The sequence below is a fragment of the Wyeomyia smithii genome, chromosome 3, assembly GCF_029784165.1.
Source record: "Wyeomyia smithii strain HCP4-BCI-WySm-NY-G18 chromosome 3, ASM2978416v1, whole genome shotgun sequence".
Lineage (NCBI taxonomy): Eukaryota > Metazoa > Arthropoda > Insecta > Diptera > Culicidae > Wyeomyia > Wyeomyia smithii.
In genome coordinates, this window is record NC_073696.1 from 112386878 (window position 1) to 112402769 (window position 15892).

A 15892-nucleotide genomic window follows, 5' to 3' on the forward strand; every position below is an offset into this window, starting at 1 on the left:
GCGAGGACATTATAATTACAATTGTAAACTCGGGACATATTGCCTCAAGGCTCAAAATAGTTGTATCAAAAGAATAATGGCTTTTAAACCACTGCACAATTATTATTATTATTTATTCTGTGCAGGGCACGGGAAAGGGTCTATATTTGTCTAGCGGCGAATATTTAGTGGAAAAACCGGAAGCCACATTTCCACTAAATAATCGCCGCTGGGCTAACAACCTGAAATATAGCAATTCTAATGTAAAATTGGTCAACAAATCGATTGGTGATGGTTTCATTTTGGGCAGGTCACGGGAAATGGTCTATTTTGCCTCTTTCCACCTTATTTTTGCGTATTTTTGGAAATATAGACCCTTTCCCTTTCCCTTCTTTCCCTGCACAGAATGAAAATATCATCAATCGATTTATTGACCAATTTTACATAAGAAATGCTATCTTTCAGGTTGCCAGCCCAGCGACTTCTAATTAGTGGGAATTTGGGTTCATTTTTCCCAGTGTGCATTGCTGTGAATTTTGGTGCCCCTAGTTTGGTTAGAAAAGCGAAAAATATTGTGCAACTGCGAGATACCGAGATTGTAGAGAGATATCCGTAGCACTGCAGACTGGGTTGCGCTGACTGGAGAACAATTCGTCCCGCTGGGACGGGTGATGTGGTCCCCGTGTCTCTGTGGTTCGCGATGTCGGTCGGCTAGCTCTCCCACACGGTTGTGATATCGGGTTCGATTCCCGATCGAGTCGAGGAACTTTTCGAGCTGGAAATTACCATGGGGCACGGTGTATCGTTGTACTTATCCTACACATGCAAAATGTGCCGAAAAAAATATCGATAACGAATTCTCTCAACTAATCTAGTTGATCGAGACCGCTATTAGCCCCAAGGCTAAGCGTGCGATATTGTATATTGGGACGGGCGATGCAGGCCAACGTAGGCGCCCACAGCAGATCATTTTGGACATTGTGTGGCTATTGCAAGACAAAGAGTTTCTCATCAGAAAACACAAACTTCTGACCTGCGTGTCACAAACAACTTTACTGCGACGTCGCGGCACTCTTTCATCGTGCGCGGTATACAAACAACAAATGTCAGCAAGTCGACACCATGCGCGTCGGTTAGACTATATATGAGGGTAAAGTTGACACCAATATAAATACACAGAATGCACAAGGTGCGCACCTACACAACGATGGAAGATTGTATTCTAACGAACAACAAAGCTGTGAGACTGGACCAACTTCCCAGCAAGTTATTCAAGGAAAAGGTGCATGTACCCGAGGAGTGGGCGGAAGCTATCATACTTCCTATCCATAAATAGTACCGCAGCTATCGGGTAATCATTCTGCTGAACGTAAACTGCAAGGTTCGGAAGGTCATGCAGAGAAGCCGAAAACACAGCATGTCCATACTTTATGGCAGTAAATCGTGACAACCTTGAACCCTTCGATCGAGATGAATTCACCGTCGCAGAAAATTGACCCTCGGCAAGACAATGATTGGGCAGGTAGTGCTTATCGATAACGACATCTGGACGACGAAGGAGTAACGCATCCTGGAGGCAAGGTAGCATATTCGATTTTAGGGTGCTGTTTCGCCGCGTGCTGATAGCTCGCTCCACAAGTGAAATTTTGACAGATAGTGTATGACATGATTTATTTGTAGTCTGATTTGTAGTATGATTTATTTGTAGTCCTTAAGTAAAACTACAAGTTTGTCGAATAGTGCAATGCTCTAACTCTTATGCCTGAAGCGTGAGAGCCCATATTCAGTGCAATATTCAGTCAATATTCGCGGTGAATATTATGATATTCACCGCGAATATTGGCTGAATATCACAATGAATATGGGCTCTCACACTTTAGGCATAAGAGTTAGAGCATTGCTTTCTTTGACAAACTTGTAGCTTTACTTAAGGACTGCAAGTTTGTGGTATATCTTGTTCCAAAATTGTTCTTGTAGAGCGAGCTATCGGCACGCGACCAATGGAATGGAATTGACACCCCAAAACTTAATATGCAACCTTGCCTGGCGGTTTTCGAACAAAATGTGTTGCCCGTATCTTTTAAGGAATGCAGATGGACAAGGGAATATTGAGAAGGCATAAAACCACGAATTGCATGAGGTTCTGGGACGGCAGTCTATCTTTATTCTTACTTACTTACTTTCCTGGTGAAACATCCTTCAGGGTTTCCCCAGCGTCAAAATGTTACGTCAATGCGCTCGATCCATCACAGCTTGTCTCCAGTTTCTGGAGCGTCCCACACTTCCTAAATCTCGCTCCATTTGGTTCAACCAACAAATTCGCTACTCAACAACATTCGAGACGAACGCTATTTTTGAATGTTATCCAGCATTCTCACAACATGTCTCGCATATTTGTACCCTTTCAACTTTAGCGACTTTCTGGATCCTAGCTTCACCTAAGAGTTGTACCAGCTCATGGTTCATCTTTCACCTCCATACACCATCCTTACATACTCTACTGGAGGTGTTCCTAAGCACACGTCGTTCAAAAATAGACAGCGCTTGCAAGTCCGTCTCGAGCATTATCCAGGTCGCGTGCTCTAGAGGACTACCAGTCTTTAAAACGATTTGTAGGTACATGGCGCACTTGGTACTGGGGCAAAATTTATTAGACCTCAAGTACCTGTGGAATCCGTAGTAAGGACGATTTTCAAGCCCAATACATCTGCAGATTTCTCTGTTGCAGTTGTTGTCTAATGTTAACAATGATGAGTACCCGATCAGAAAGACAAAACAAAACTGAAACAGAAGCTGTTAGTTTGTTATGGGAAAATCTATCAGGTTGTATGTTAAATTTGATAACGTCGAGTGTTAAAATAACAGAAATTATAACAGAAATCAATACACTTGTATCAAACCCATATCAAATTTTGTTACTAAAGTATCAGATTTCTAACAAAATAAGATAGTATATAGAACAGTATATTAACAACCATTGTTGGAAATAACAGGATTTGATAGAGACGAAAAATTTGTTAGATTTGTGTCAGAACGACTTCATTTCAAAATTCGTTATTGTAACTCATTCAGATTAAATTTTGTTATCAATATCCGATGGAAAAATACAAAATCGTATTGAAATATGTTATTTGTATCTTGTGTTGATAGAATTTTGTATTTTTTTAGTTATGCTCTTCTGATCGGGTAGTGACACTCTCCCAGATACCTACTCGACCTGTTCCGGACCCACTAAAACCCCTCTAGTTTCCAGCCTTGGTATTCCTGGGATGACGGTTAAATATTAAATCAAAAAGTGGCTTTTGAGTCTGATGCGCCCTCTTTACTTTTATGAACTCCTAGCAAAAATACCTTGAGGCTGGCAGTTAGTTATCACTGGCGTGTTGGTGGTTGACCCGCGACACACTTTGCAGCTTAATATTGCCTGAAGCAATCATGGCCTGAGAGGCTCTGTGTCAGGTGGAAGTTCACTTCACAATGATGCCTCCGACCTAGTTGGATATCTCCGAAAGGTCAAATTTTTCATACAAGTCATTGCAGCTCTAGTACCTAAATATGGGCGAAACCACGCTAGCTAGAAGTTTTCGCTTACTACTGTTACCTACTGTTAGACATGATACGAGATAGTGTTGCAATAGCCGATGTGGCTTCTAAACGTGAGCTTCAAAGATTGTGTTGGGGTAATGGTGCAGTCTCCGACTTTGACCACCGATTCGATTTACGATTATTCACTACCGTCATTTACGTCTGATGATGTGCTACCTCCAGTTTCCTGGATTGCATCCTGTGTTCGATCTTGCGTATACAGTGCGCAGTCGTCAGCTCGTCGTCTTTGATTGACTTGTCATAGACCTCTAGCGTTATGCCGTTTGCAAAGCCGATGATCACAACTCCTACAAGGAACTTGAGTTCCAACACACCGTCATACATGACATTCCACAACACCAGGCTAAGGAAAAAAACTTTGCGGAACTCCTGCGGTAATGGGGACGCACTTCTGACTCTCCTCCGTGTTGAAAACTAGTATTCATTTCTGGTAGAAGTTATTCAGAATCTTGTACAACGACACTGGTACATGGATGCTCCTGAGCGCGAGCGCTGTAAAGTCCCAGCTGTTATTATTGACGCAATTTTTACGTCGATCTATGGAAGCACTTTGTAGGTTGCGTTGGGATCGTGTTCACTCGGTAGTTCTCACATTCCAACTTGTCGCCCTTCCTGTATATTGGGAATATTCCTTTCTCCTTCCACCTTTCCGGTAGCTGTTCTGTACTCTTAGTTCTGACTATCAACTGGTGTAGATTAAACTTGCCTGATTCAAATTCGAATATATTTTTGTAGAGCGGCGCTCTTTAAGATCGGATTTGAAATGTTCCGCCAGTTATAAGTTTGGAAATTAGTCGCCTTTCAGTGCTTAGAGTTTCATATCGATACGTGAAAGAAAATTGTGCTAAAAGGAAGACGTGAGAACAAAAATAATTCTGAAGGTCCACGTCGAGAACCCTGCGCGGTTCGCTATGAACATTTTAAAAACACTGAAATTCGACAAATCAACTGTGCATGACGTGCTCAAACGTTTCTGAGAACGGATGACCGTGACTCGGGAGGACCTGAGCTTGCGTCGTAGTACGTACGATCGGGAGGCGAACTGGTAGGAATTGAGGGCAACCAACGTAACATTGGACTTCTGATCGGGATATCGCCAACAGCACTATCCAAAGGACGTTACTATTGTTTCCTCACTTGTCAGTAAAACGCGCTTAAAAGTTGTACGCGAAGGTTCTGATGAAGTACAAAAGAGACAAAACAAACGCGGAAATAGATTTTGGACAGCTTTCCGGGACGAAAATTTATCTCGTCGCCCCGCCAAGTTCAAGTTAGTTTTTGCTGATAAATTTGCATGAAAATTATTGATTTAGCAAGAAGTTTACAGCTGTGAACGGAAAACTAAGATGTCACGAAGAAAACGAGAAACTTATCGATACATACAAGCAACAGTGCCCAGAGGGCGAGCAGTTAGAACAAACTAGCCGCTAGGGTAGACCAGGTGCTTGTATAAAATGATTGCGTGAATTTCAAAGAATGTTTGCGATTTCATCCGACGACTGATGGAATTATTTTCCTATATTTCTCTCTGATAACACAGTAACATATATTCATTTTGACTACTTAACATGTATCCGAAGTCAAACCAACTCCGAGCTAGAGTCAATTCATTAGTTTCTGATTTTTAATGAAGCCAACCTGTCTGGCCCCAGCTTGATATGCTCCGCTGCAATACCATCTGCTCTTGCTGATTAAATGTTCTAGAACTAGTTGATGGTATTTTCAACATCAAATATCGTGAGCGCCGGTATGTCTCCCTCATCTGCTATGCTGACGTCATTCAGGTGTTCATCTTGCTGCTTCCACTTGTCGATCATATCAAGTTCATCCGTCAAGATTCTTAAATCTTTATTCCTGCACGTTTCTAGAGAACAACACAGCTGCTTTATTTCCACACACTTCTAGGCGGTGCTATTTGTGCCGGAAAAATGAAGTCTTCTTTTTTGATTGAAATTGAGTAGTTATTTGGAATTTTTCGTAAAAAATGAATACAAACATGGCATCATCAGTTCAATATTCGTTCTCAGACAGTCTATAAATCCAAAGGTTTCAAATCTACAATGCACTGAATACAGCTTAAATGTCGAAAATGCTACAACCTTTACGAAAATTACATTTCAAAGTCATTTGGCATGGATTTGCTCTGTGCATCAACTACAAGCCTATTAACTAAATGATGACCATATACAACCGATACTATGTACACCTTGTCATTACTTTAGCGTTTATGATTTTTGACATTTTATTTACCTACAGGTATTGGTAGAATTGTAGCATTTCACATTGCACAACAATAAACATGCCCTTGTACCAAATTGAAAATGTTTTTTTTTTATGATTTAAAAAAACAATAATTTATAAATGAAAAATCAATTTGATAATTTCTTATTGCCAACCTGAATATTCCTAAGCAATTTCATCGGTTACGATGTCTTCAGTAATATTTTATTTTTATACGTTTATATCATCCATTGCTGTAATTAAATTGTCGGTTGTGCATTCTATCGATTCAATTAATAACTGGTTCCGATGGACGCATCAATTTTCCTGGTTCGGACAACACATGCATTCGTTCGCCTGGCTTTTGCTGCCTCAATTGTATACAACCAATAATTCGGCAGAAGGCTTATTTTCGGTCTATTGAGTGACAGTCGTTAAAGTTTCCGCAAATAATTGAAAAATTCCATTGCACATTACTTGATTTTATTTTTTCTGAACGACATCGTAAAGTATTGTTCCGCTTTCTGGAGCCATCTGATTGTTCATTGAGTGTAAACATTTTTGTGCTAATTAATCGTAGTTATTTAATTAACTTGGAACTGTCGGGGTTAAATCTCAACACTAGCTGAATAAATCATCATTTGTCTACGATATAATGAAATCGAAATAAAAATTTAGAAATGGTTCAAGTTTAGCCTCAATCGGTCTATTATGACTATGAACCCCTTTTCGAACGGCACGGTGTTTTTCGGTACCAATTAAGGGTTCGCAATGTGCATGCCAAATGAAGTCCAATTTGGCTCCACGTTGTCTGTGGTCTGGTTTGTCCTGGTAACGCTCATCGGTCATCTGACAACAGCAGCGCAACAAGTTATTGGCATCGCTGCCAAATCAACCACAAAATGTGAATTATCGAACAGTCTCAGACGGTAAATATGTGCTCCCGCCAATATGCACATTTGCATATGAAACTTTAGAGCAAGATCGCGCCAAATCACCGATGGTCGAATATCGACCATTTTTGATTTGAATGAAACTTTGCACACGTATTTGGCTTAGCAAACTGAGCATTTTCCACAGATGGAGCGATTCTTCACACCCATGAGTTACATTCTAAAAGGGCGTATGCCTTTTGGCATAGGTTTTATTAGAAGGATTGTAGCTCAGAAACCGTTGGTTGTATAGAAAAACTGTCTGAGAATGAGTTGTAGGGAATTAAAAATGCACCATAAAAAATATACACTGTACAAAAAAAATTTTTTTTGACCAAAAAAAATTAAAAATAAACATTAAATTTCAATTTAAAAAAAAAAGAGTTGAATTTTTTTTTTAAGAAACTTGACGTTAATACACAACTTTAAAAAAAAAGTCCAGGATGGAGGAATGAAAAATAATTTTTTTATGGTAAATTAATTTTTTTATTAAAATTCTAATTTAAACATTTTTCAAAATATTTGTATTCTGATGATCTCAAAAGATGCAGAGAGTCATTTTGAATCAAAAAGCTCTTGGTAGTAAACATTCTAAAGGCATCCGTTTTCGAGTTATTTGAAATTCAAGCTCAATAAATTATTTATATTTCGGAAGATACACGTATTTTTTAATTTGTCCATGGTTCTCCAGCAAAAACCATACGTTCATTGGAATGCTTCATCAAAAATATACAATTCATTCTTTGACAACAAAACGATTGGGAGAACGGTTCTCAAGAAAAGAGTTAAATGTTCTAAGTGATATAAATATATGTATAAGAATCAAATATTTGTTTTCGAGTTTTATTATCTTGGGAACATATTTTTTTATGACATAGATACTTTACAGAACTAGTTTCACCTTATATTTTATATACATCATAAGTTTGCTCGAATGTTTTATAAAAATGTTTTATAAAATAATATGTTTGTCGTGCAACACTACCAACTTGTTTACTAATAATAACTGTTTGTAGAGTACGCAACCAATAACTACTGGGTCACCTATAATATCTGTTTTCGTATATAAATACGATTACACTACTCCAGATGTGTTAGTAACAGTTTGCATTTTGTGAAGATGAATAAAGTGAAAAAGGAATCATGCTTACGCAAATTAAACGAAAACGTTATTGCAAAATTAAAAATATTGAACAGTGAAGCTCATTTTGATATGTCTTTATCAATTTGTGATTCGTGTAGTTATTGGAATGATAGTCAAGTCACCATTCATCCCTTCGTTGTTTACTATTCAGAATCTGGAACACTTAAGAATATCAGCTTCATCATAATATCGGAAGTACTCCATCATGATACTGTTGCAGTTCAGGTGTTCATTGCCAAATTAATGAGTTTTTTGAAAACAACAATAGAGTTGAAAAAAGCGATATTAATGTCTGATGGAGCTGCCTCACAATTTTTTTTTTATTCTCGCTTATTTTCCGTCGATCTAGTTCCGCCACTGTTGTGGCCAATCACCGACGCCCAGGGAGGCGACTCCACACCCAGGACCCTAACTCACGACCCGTTTATTAACGGACCGGCGCCAACGGCTTTACTTCCTCATGCGATGGAAGGCGTGATCCCAGAGATTTTTCGCCTCAGAAAATCTCCCGGTGTCGGCTAGGATTGAATCTAGACCAGTTGGGTTGGTTGTGAGTGGATCACGCCACCTCACAACCATCGACACCTATGTCGGCGGTGGGATTCGAACGCAGGCGTCGAGCGTGGTTGGCGGAGACGTTACCAACCACACTAGGCCCCCGCTCTGTGCCTCACAATATAAAAATAGAAAAAACTATGCATCAAAATATAACGTCGATGCAGAGTGGCATTTTTTGCGACTTCTCATGGTAAAGGCCCATGCGATGCAATTGGTGGCATATTAAAACGAATGGCAGGAAATGCAAGTTTAGCAAAAGAACATGAACATTCCATTACAAGCGCAAAAGAATTGTATGATTGTAATAAAAATTCATCAAAAATATCATTTAGTTGGGTATCATATGAAGAATATGAACAAGGAGTAACAGAATGGAGCAATATTCTCAAACAATCTATAATGATAGCTGCCACACAAAAGTATTACTCTTTTGTTCCGACTTCAGAAAATAAGATACAAACGAAGCTGTTTTCAAAAGATGACGAATCATTTACTTATGATATATAAAAAATATAAGGTGAAGGTAGTTCTGTAAAGTATCTATGTCATAATAAAATATGTTCCTAAGATAATAAAACTCGAAAATAAATATTTGATTCTTATATATATTTATATCACTTGGAACAATTTAACTTTTTTCTTGAGAACCGTTCGCCCAATCGTTTTGTTGTCAAAGAATAAATTGTATATTTTTGATGAAGCATTCCAATGAACGGTTTTTTGCTGGAGAACCATGGACAAATTAAGAGAAACGTGTATTTTCCTAAATAATTATGATTTTTCGAGCTTAAATTAGAAATAACTCGAAAACCAATGCCTTTAGAATGTTTACTACCAAAAGCTTTTTGATTCAAAATGACTCTCTGCATCTTTTGAGATCATCAGAATACAAATATTTTGAAAAATGTTTAAATTAGAATTTTAATAAAAAAATTAATCTACCATAAAAAAATTATTTTTCATTTCTCCATCCTGGACTTTTTTTTTAAAAGTTGCGTATTAACGTCAAGTTTCTTAAAAAAAAAAATAAAAAAAAATTCAACTTATTTTTTAATTGAAATTTAATATTTATTTTTAAATTTTTTTGGTCAAAAAAATTTTTTTTTGTACAGAGTATATTTTTTTATGGTGCATTTTTAATTTCCTACAACTCATTCTCAGACAGCTTTTCTATACAACCAACGGTTTCTGGGCTACAATGCTTCGAATAAAACCTATGCCAAAAGGCATACGCCCTTTTAGAATGTAACTCATGGGTGTAAAAAATCTCTCCACCTGTGAAAAATGCTCAGTTTGCTAAGCCAAATACGTGTGCATAGTTTCATTCAAATCAAAAATGGTCGATTAAATTTTCGCGTATTTCTAGGCGATTTGGAATGATTTTGATCTCTATGATGCTGACAGTTTTTACCCGCATGCTGTCCCCAATGTACGCACGCTATGCTGTGCTTGGAGTGTCCTTTGCATTCCATGCATCTGCCATCAGCTGATGGAGAATGATCGATTCGTCAATTTACGTCGAATGAATATGCAAATTAGTCAGTGTGCCAATTTTTCGGTTTTATAGCTTCAACTTACAACCTTGCAGCCTTGATACGAGAGGATATCACACTTCAACGAACTTTTACAGGGGCATTGAATCGAGCTGGTTGCAAGCCAACTTTGATCGGGTATACAGACTCAATAAAAACTTACCAACGACGTGAAGGTAACCGAACTGAGTTTTGGCCGTCACTGTGTTGATTTGGCACATGTAGCGCCCCTTGTCCTCCTCTTGCACGTTCGAAATATGCAGGAACCAGGTTTTGTGCTTGTCGTGTTTGTCATGTGTCACACTGATTCGGGGGTTGCGGGTGATAACGTGATTGTGTACGGTAAGGATGGCCGACTGCTCAAAATGCATCCAAGCAACCTGCAACGAATAAAAATATTGTTGGTTAGATAGAAACTTGTACCTAGCTACAGAAATTTTTTTCTCTTGTGCCTGTATTTGACCACACCCAGCATAGGCAATTCATTGGCAGTTTCGAGACATCGATAATTCATTCCCAAAATTATGGCTTTTTAACTTTTTCAACAGAATTCATTGAATGTCGTAAATCAGCCCCCATAATAGCAATGGTAGTAATGAATAAGCGCATTCAGAGCCGTACATCGATTGGTTGTCCAGCAAAACCAAAGAATAGAGCAGTGCGGCAAGTGGCGTATCACCAAATAGCTATGTACTGCTCAATGTCCTGGCAATGCCTTCAGCAGCACTGGAGGAGCACTGAGCTCGAAATTGAAACAAACGTGCTCAGTTTTACCACTTGTCCAAATCGAATTCTTGGTCCATTCGCTCTCGGATCATAGAAGCTGGTGTCAATGCTGCATACTTGCAATCAGGACGCGTTTGGAATTTCGATGCGTGAGTTCTCCGCTCTGCTGCAGATGCACACACTACAGGGATGCAATAAAGATGGGCAATCGGCCAGTAGATTTCTCGATCACCTAAAAGCCGGTTGCTTACATTTTTCATAATGTGAGCAATTCTCGTTGAAACCGTCCCACTGGTGACATGAGGTCTTTCAAAAAGGATATTTTTATTTCTAAATGATTGAAAGTAGCGAAAAAATGAGAAAACCACTTTGGTTAGTTCATATTGATGGACCCCTCGGGCACAAATCGGTTAAACGGTTTTTACAAAAATTGATTTTTGAGCAATTCTTGACCTTTTTATTGATTTATTTCTCTTGAATTTGTCATTGAACCCCCTGCAACCAACACATTGTTTTCAAGAGGAATGATAGAGCTTTCATTTGAAGTAGAAAAAAATTGGCCACCATCTTGGATCTCGCCGCCATCTTGGATTCTATCAGAAAAACGTGTTTTTGAGCAAGTTCGCAACCACCGATTTTGAATTTAACATCACCATTGGTAAGCTGAGAAAAAATGCTTTAAGATACATTCAAAATATTAGGTGAGCATTGAGGTTATCTTGTCATTCTGGTCACTTTTCAAAATCGAGCTACAAACAGTTCAACGCATCAATCCTCTTGAAAATAAAGTGTTGGTTGCAGGGGGTTCAATGACAAATTGAAGAGAAATAAATCAATAAAAAGGTCAAGAATTGCTCAAAAATCAATTTTTGTAAAAACCGTTTAACCGATTTGTGCCCGAGGGGTCCATCAATATGAAATAACCAAAACGGTTTCCTTATTTTTTCGCGACTTTCAATCAATTAGACATAAAAATATCCTTTTTGAAAGACCTCATGTCACCAGTGGGACGGTCTCAGCGAGAATTGCTCATGTATGTTTGATAAAATCATAGCACTTAATGGAGCCTAACGGTCAATATATACGACTAGGAAAGCTTTAGTAGAATAATTCGATTTTATTCTGCAGTAAAAGTTTCATTTTGGGGTTTCTTGCAGTTCATTTCGGCATTCCCTACATATTTTGTATTGCGCAGTGTTCTACACAACAGCAAGCTGGATTAACATTATTGGCTACATAAGAATGAGAGTTAATGCGATTGATATACTGTAATTCAATTGGCAAGCAGAATGCAGTGCTTTATTTTCATGAAAAGAGTTAAACCAAACAAGAAATACTTTTGCGATTCGGAAATCCAAGGCCAAACCTAGTGAGGTTGTCAGTTTTAATTTTTTGCATGACATTCGATTTAGATTGCGTTTATCTCCTTTTAGAAAATGAGTGTAATTTGACTAACGTGGCCTAATCTGGATGATATTAATACAGTTTGAAACTCGTATATCTTCTAAGACCCGCTGCTTTGAAAATATCACTATCTATCACAATTCCAGTAATTATACTAGATAAGCTTCTACGCTCTTTACTAGCTACTATGTAAGTACTTCGTTATGGTAGAGTTGATGATCAGTAAAGTTCATCATCAGTTCCCTATGCCGATATGCATCATACCGGCCAAAACATAGATTGCATCGTGCAATACCGTGCGATACGCGCTAGTGAAAATTACCCATTAGGTACTTTCTCCTGAAAACTTCGGTAGAATTAGTATAGAGTGTATTGCTTACACTTTTTTTTAACGCTGTAAGTTTTTCGAAAATTGAAAAAATGGCGTTATTCGAAAAGCAACGCCACGAATTCATTTAGCGTAAGTACCTGAAAAATTTTCAGCTCTCACATCGGGACATCGGACAACAACTCGGAATCGTGCAGTCAACGGTGAGTCGTGTGAATAAAAGTTTTTTCGAAACTCTGAGTATCGAACGGAAGAAGAAATGAAGTCAGAATGGATGTTCTATTAGTAATCAGGATCACAAGTGTTCACGCGTAATCCGCTTTGTCGCCAGGGATGTGGCCGAAACGTTAAATCTGTCCTAGTCATTCGTTCACAGAGACAAACTTTCTTCTCTAAATGAATCCTTGGCACAAGACAGCAAATGGTCTTTATTAACGTGTTGTAGATAGTACTCTACATCAACTTCCACACCCCTGTCAATGAATAGCAGGGGCAACTTTCCCCTGTTGGATATTTCTACCTAAACCATCATAGCTGAAGAATTCTAGAACCGTTCTACTTTTTTTATTGGCTGCAATCAGTGCTGATAAAAGTCATTTTCCCCAGCAAAATTCTTCGAAAATTACAGCCAATCATTCTCAATTTTCACTCCCAATGATCGCAGCACTCTTTCAGATACACTAGATTTTCGTCCTACTAACGTGCTGTTATACTCAGATGAAACAGATCGCGCGCATCGTTCATGGTTACGGAATAAAATTTGACGACAAATCCAATCGAATGATATTCACTTCAAAGCGAATAAGAAAAACAAACAGTCCACTCAACCAAAATGAACCTCACCGAAACACTTTTTCACTGACACTGACCGATGCCTTGACAATCTTCTTTAACTGATTGACTGATTTTGTTGTCTTGCTTCCATCGCATGAAATATAATGAGGTGTTTTGACAGTTCTCTTTCATGCAAAAAGCGGGAAGGGAGAACTCTGAAAGGGTTGTAAAAAAACAACGTTTATGGATGCTTTTTTTTCACTTTCACTCAAGAGTGTCAACAAATATCAACCCTGGCTGCAATATCAAGGGGACATGCTCCATATACACGATCATTCCCGTTTCACTATTTTGGTCTTATCAAATTTTATAGTGCTCAACGCAGCCAAAAAAGCGCTAAAAAAATTCGATATAACCAGTTTTGTTACTTGGGATTCTGCTTGTTCAAAACAGCCTCCAACGCAAGCAATATTTTGTCTGAAAAAAAAAACATGTTGTGAGCAACGTACGTCTTCAGTAGCAATCGAGTTCTAGCAACCCTGTTGGCATTATTTCTGCGAGATAATCTGAGAATCTTTTGTTTCTTGAAAGTTTCGTATCCAAGGTTATTATTGATTATTTTATGCATAATATTATGGCTCATGTTCATTTTTCAAACACTGGATTTATCATTTACAAGTGAACTATAGACATATTTCACAATCAAAACAAACACAGCTGATTAACAGGGTGATGCGAAAGAAGGCATTCGAATCCCAGAGAAATCACCATCGATACTTCTGTCGGTGTTAGGATTCGAACCCAGGCCACCAGAGTGGTTGGCGGAGATGTTACTATCTGGGCTAGGCCCTCCGTATCAGCATTGTCGTCAAAGAAGATGTAAAGTGCTTCGATCGACGTGACAGAAGTGGTCTACGAAGATCATCATCCTGGTCTACTGGTTGTAATTCACTGGCCACCGTACTGCATGGATGGCGGCAACTAACACGTTCATGTTTCGCATCTCCCTCATAGAGATGTGCTTGTTCAAGAAGACTGGTAAACAGCTGGATTATGCGTGCCATCGGTGCCAATTGCACCTACAGGAATAAAATAAACCCCACACGTAGTCCTTAGTCTCTTATCCAGCCACTCTTATCCCGATCTTCACGCGGTGTCAGCTGGGAAACGAGCAACAAGGGAAGATTGGATAACCAACCCCGGTGGGAACTTGGTCGTGTGTCGTTGTCTGAACGGTAAGGGTTTATGGTTTGACCCTTCCGGAAGTTGATGAAATTTGGAACTGCGAGGCCTGCTATAGGGTGGTCAATAGTTGATGGTGGTCCGGCAAATTTAACTTTGGCGGTTGCCAGTAATTGTTTATCCGATCCATTGACACGGATCTGGTCGTTTTGGTAAGTGTGTGTGAACTTGTGGTTGTTGTTGATATAGTCACTATTCGTTGTCTTGTTACTGTTGCTGTTGCTGTTGGTGGTATGGTTTCGATTGCTGTTGAAGTTTTTCGATTCAATATATTGTCGCCTCCTGCGTTTCCTGTTTCGTCTAGATTTTTCGGCAGCCTTTTCTTGGAGCCTACGAGTCGGTTGTCTAGCATCATATTCCGACCAGTCTGGCATCCAGCGCCATTTATTGCCCAAAAATCGCCATCCTGGCGAAGAATTTCCATTATGGGCTTCGTAGCTTTATTGTTAGCTGCCAAAGTTTGATTTTGATGCGTTTGATTGTGATGCGCTAGTTTGATTAATTTGGAGACTGGTAATAGCTCCAGAGACAAATTTTACCACGTCGAGAATTTCACGAAGAGCAGAATCAGCATTAGACTGCGCTGAACCGGTTCCAATTGTAGCGAGTAGTTTGTTTATTGACCCTGTCGTTGAGTTTGTAGCTGCTGCTGCTGCTGCTGTCGCTGCTGACTTAGCCATCGCTCCAACAGCTGCTGAGGTGTCCGAATGTGTATCAAGAAGTGTTGACATTTTGTTTTTTATTTCTGCGGCACTGGCTTTGTTGCTGCTCGCGGCGTTGGTGATGGTAAGTTTAATTTCATTCAGGCTTTTTTCAATATGCTCCAGCAAGTTATCATGAGTCGCGCTGAGATTTTTATAATTTGAAAGCAGCTTATGGTTTACTTCAAGCGTCTTTCCGACATTTTCTGAGATGTTTCTGAGATGAGATGTCAGAGCCTTAAGATTTAGGTCGGTCACGAACTTTTGGCAGTCCTGACATAGCGGCAGCATAAAAGTCCGCAGGATTTCCTCGTGATTTCTTTGTGCACCTATGCACGCAGCATGAAATGTTCGGCTACAGATTCCGTGACAACGCCAGAGGTAGCGATTGTCACCTTGCGCACAGTTTACGATACCGCACTTCATTGCACTCGCGACGTTAACAAATGACCGTAACAAGTAAAAACAAATAAACTACTTTTGAATGCTTGCGCGCGTTCCACACGTCGTCGGTTGGATGAAAAAAAAAATGTTGAGGTACAAAAAAAAGATAAGTAATAAAAAAAATGTATATATATATACTATAGTGCAGCACGCGCGTCCGAACTCGACGACGGTCCGTAAGAGACTTGTTTCCGAGCGTCTGTTTGTTTGTTAGGTTTGTTTGTTTGTTAGGATCGACGCAGGCATTAGAAACCGCTACCGTAAAACACTCACAAGTAATGAACGAGGAACGAAGAAATTCG

At 39.1% G+C, this 15892-nt stretch overlaps 1 protein-coding gene across 1 annotated transcript in view; it reads right to left on the reverse strand.

Annotated features, from left to right (window-relative positions):
• LOC129730832 (lachesin-like) overlaps positions 1–15892 on the reverse strand; it is a 176853-nt gene that overhangs the window by 28877 nt on the left and 132084 nt on the right. The window contains exon 3 of the mRNA XM_055690420.1: positions 10135–10351. Coding sequence (XP_055546395.1) covers positions 10135–10351 — 217 coding nt within the window. The remainder of the gene's footprint in view (positions 1–10134; positions 10352–15892) is intronic.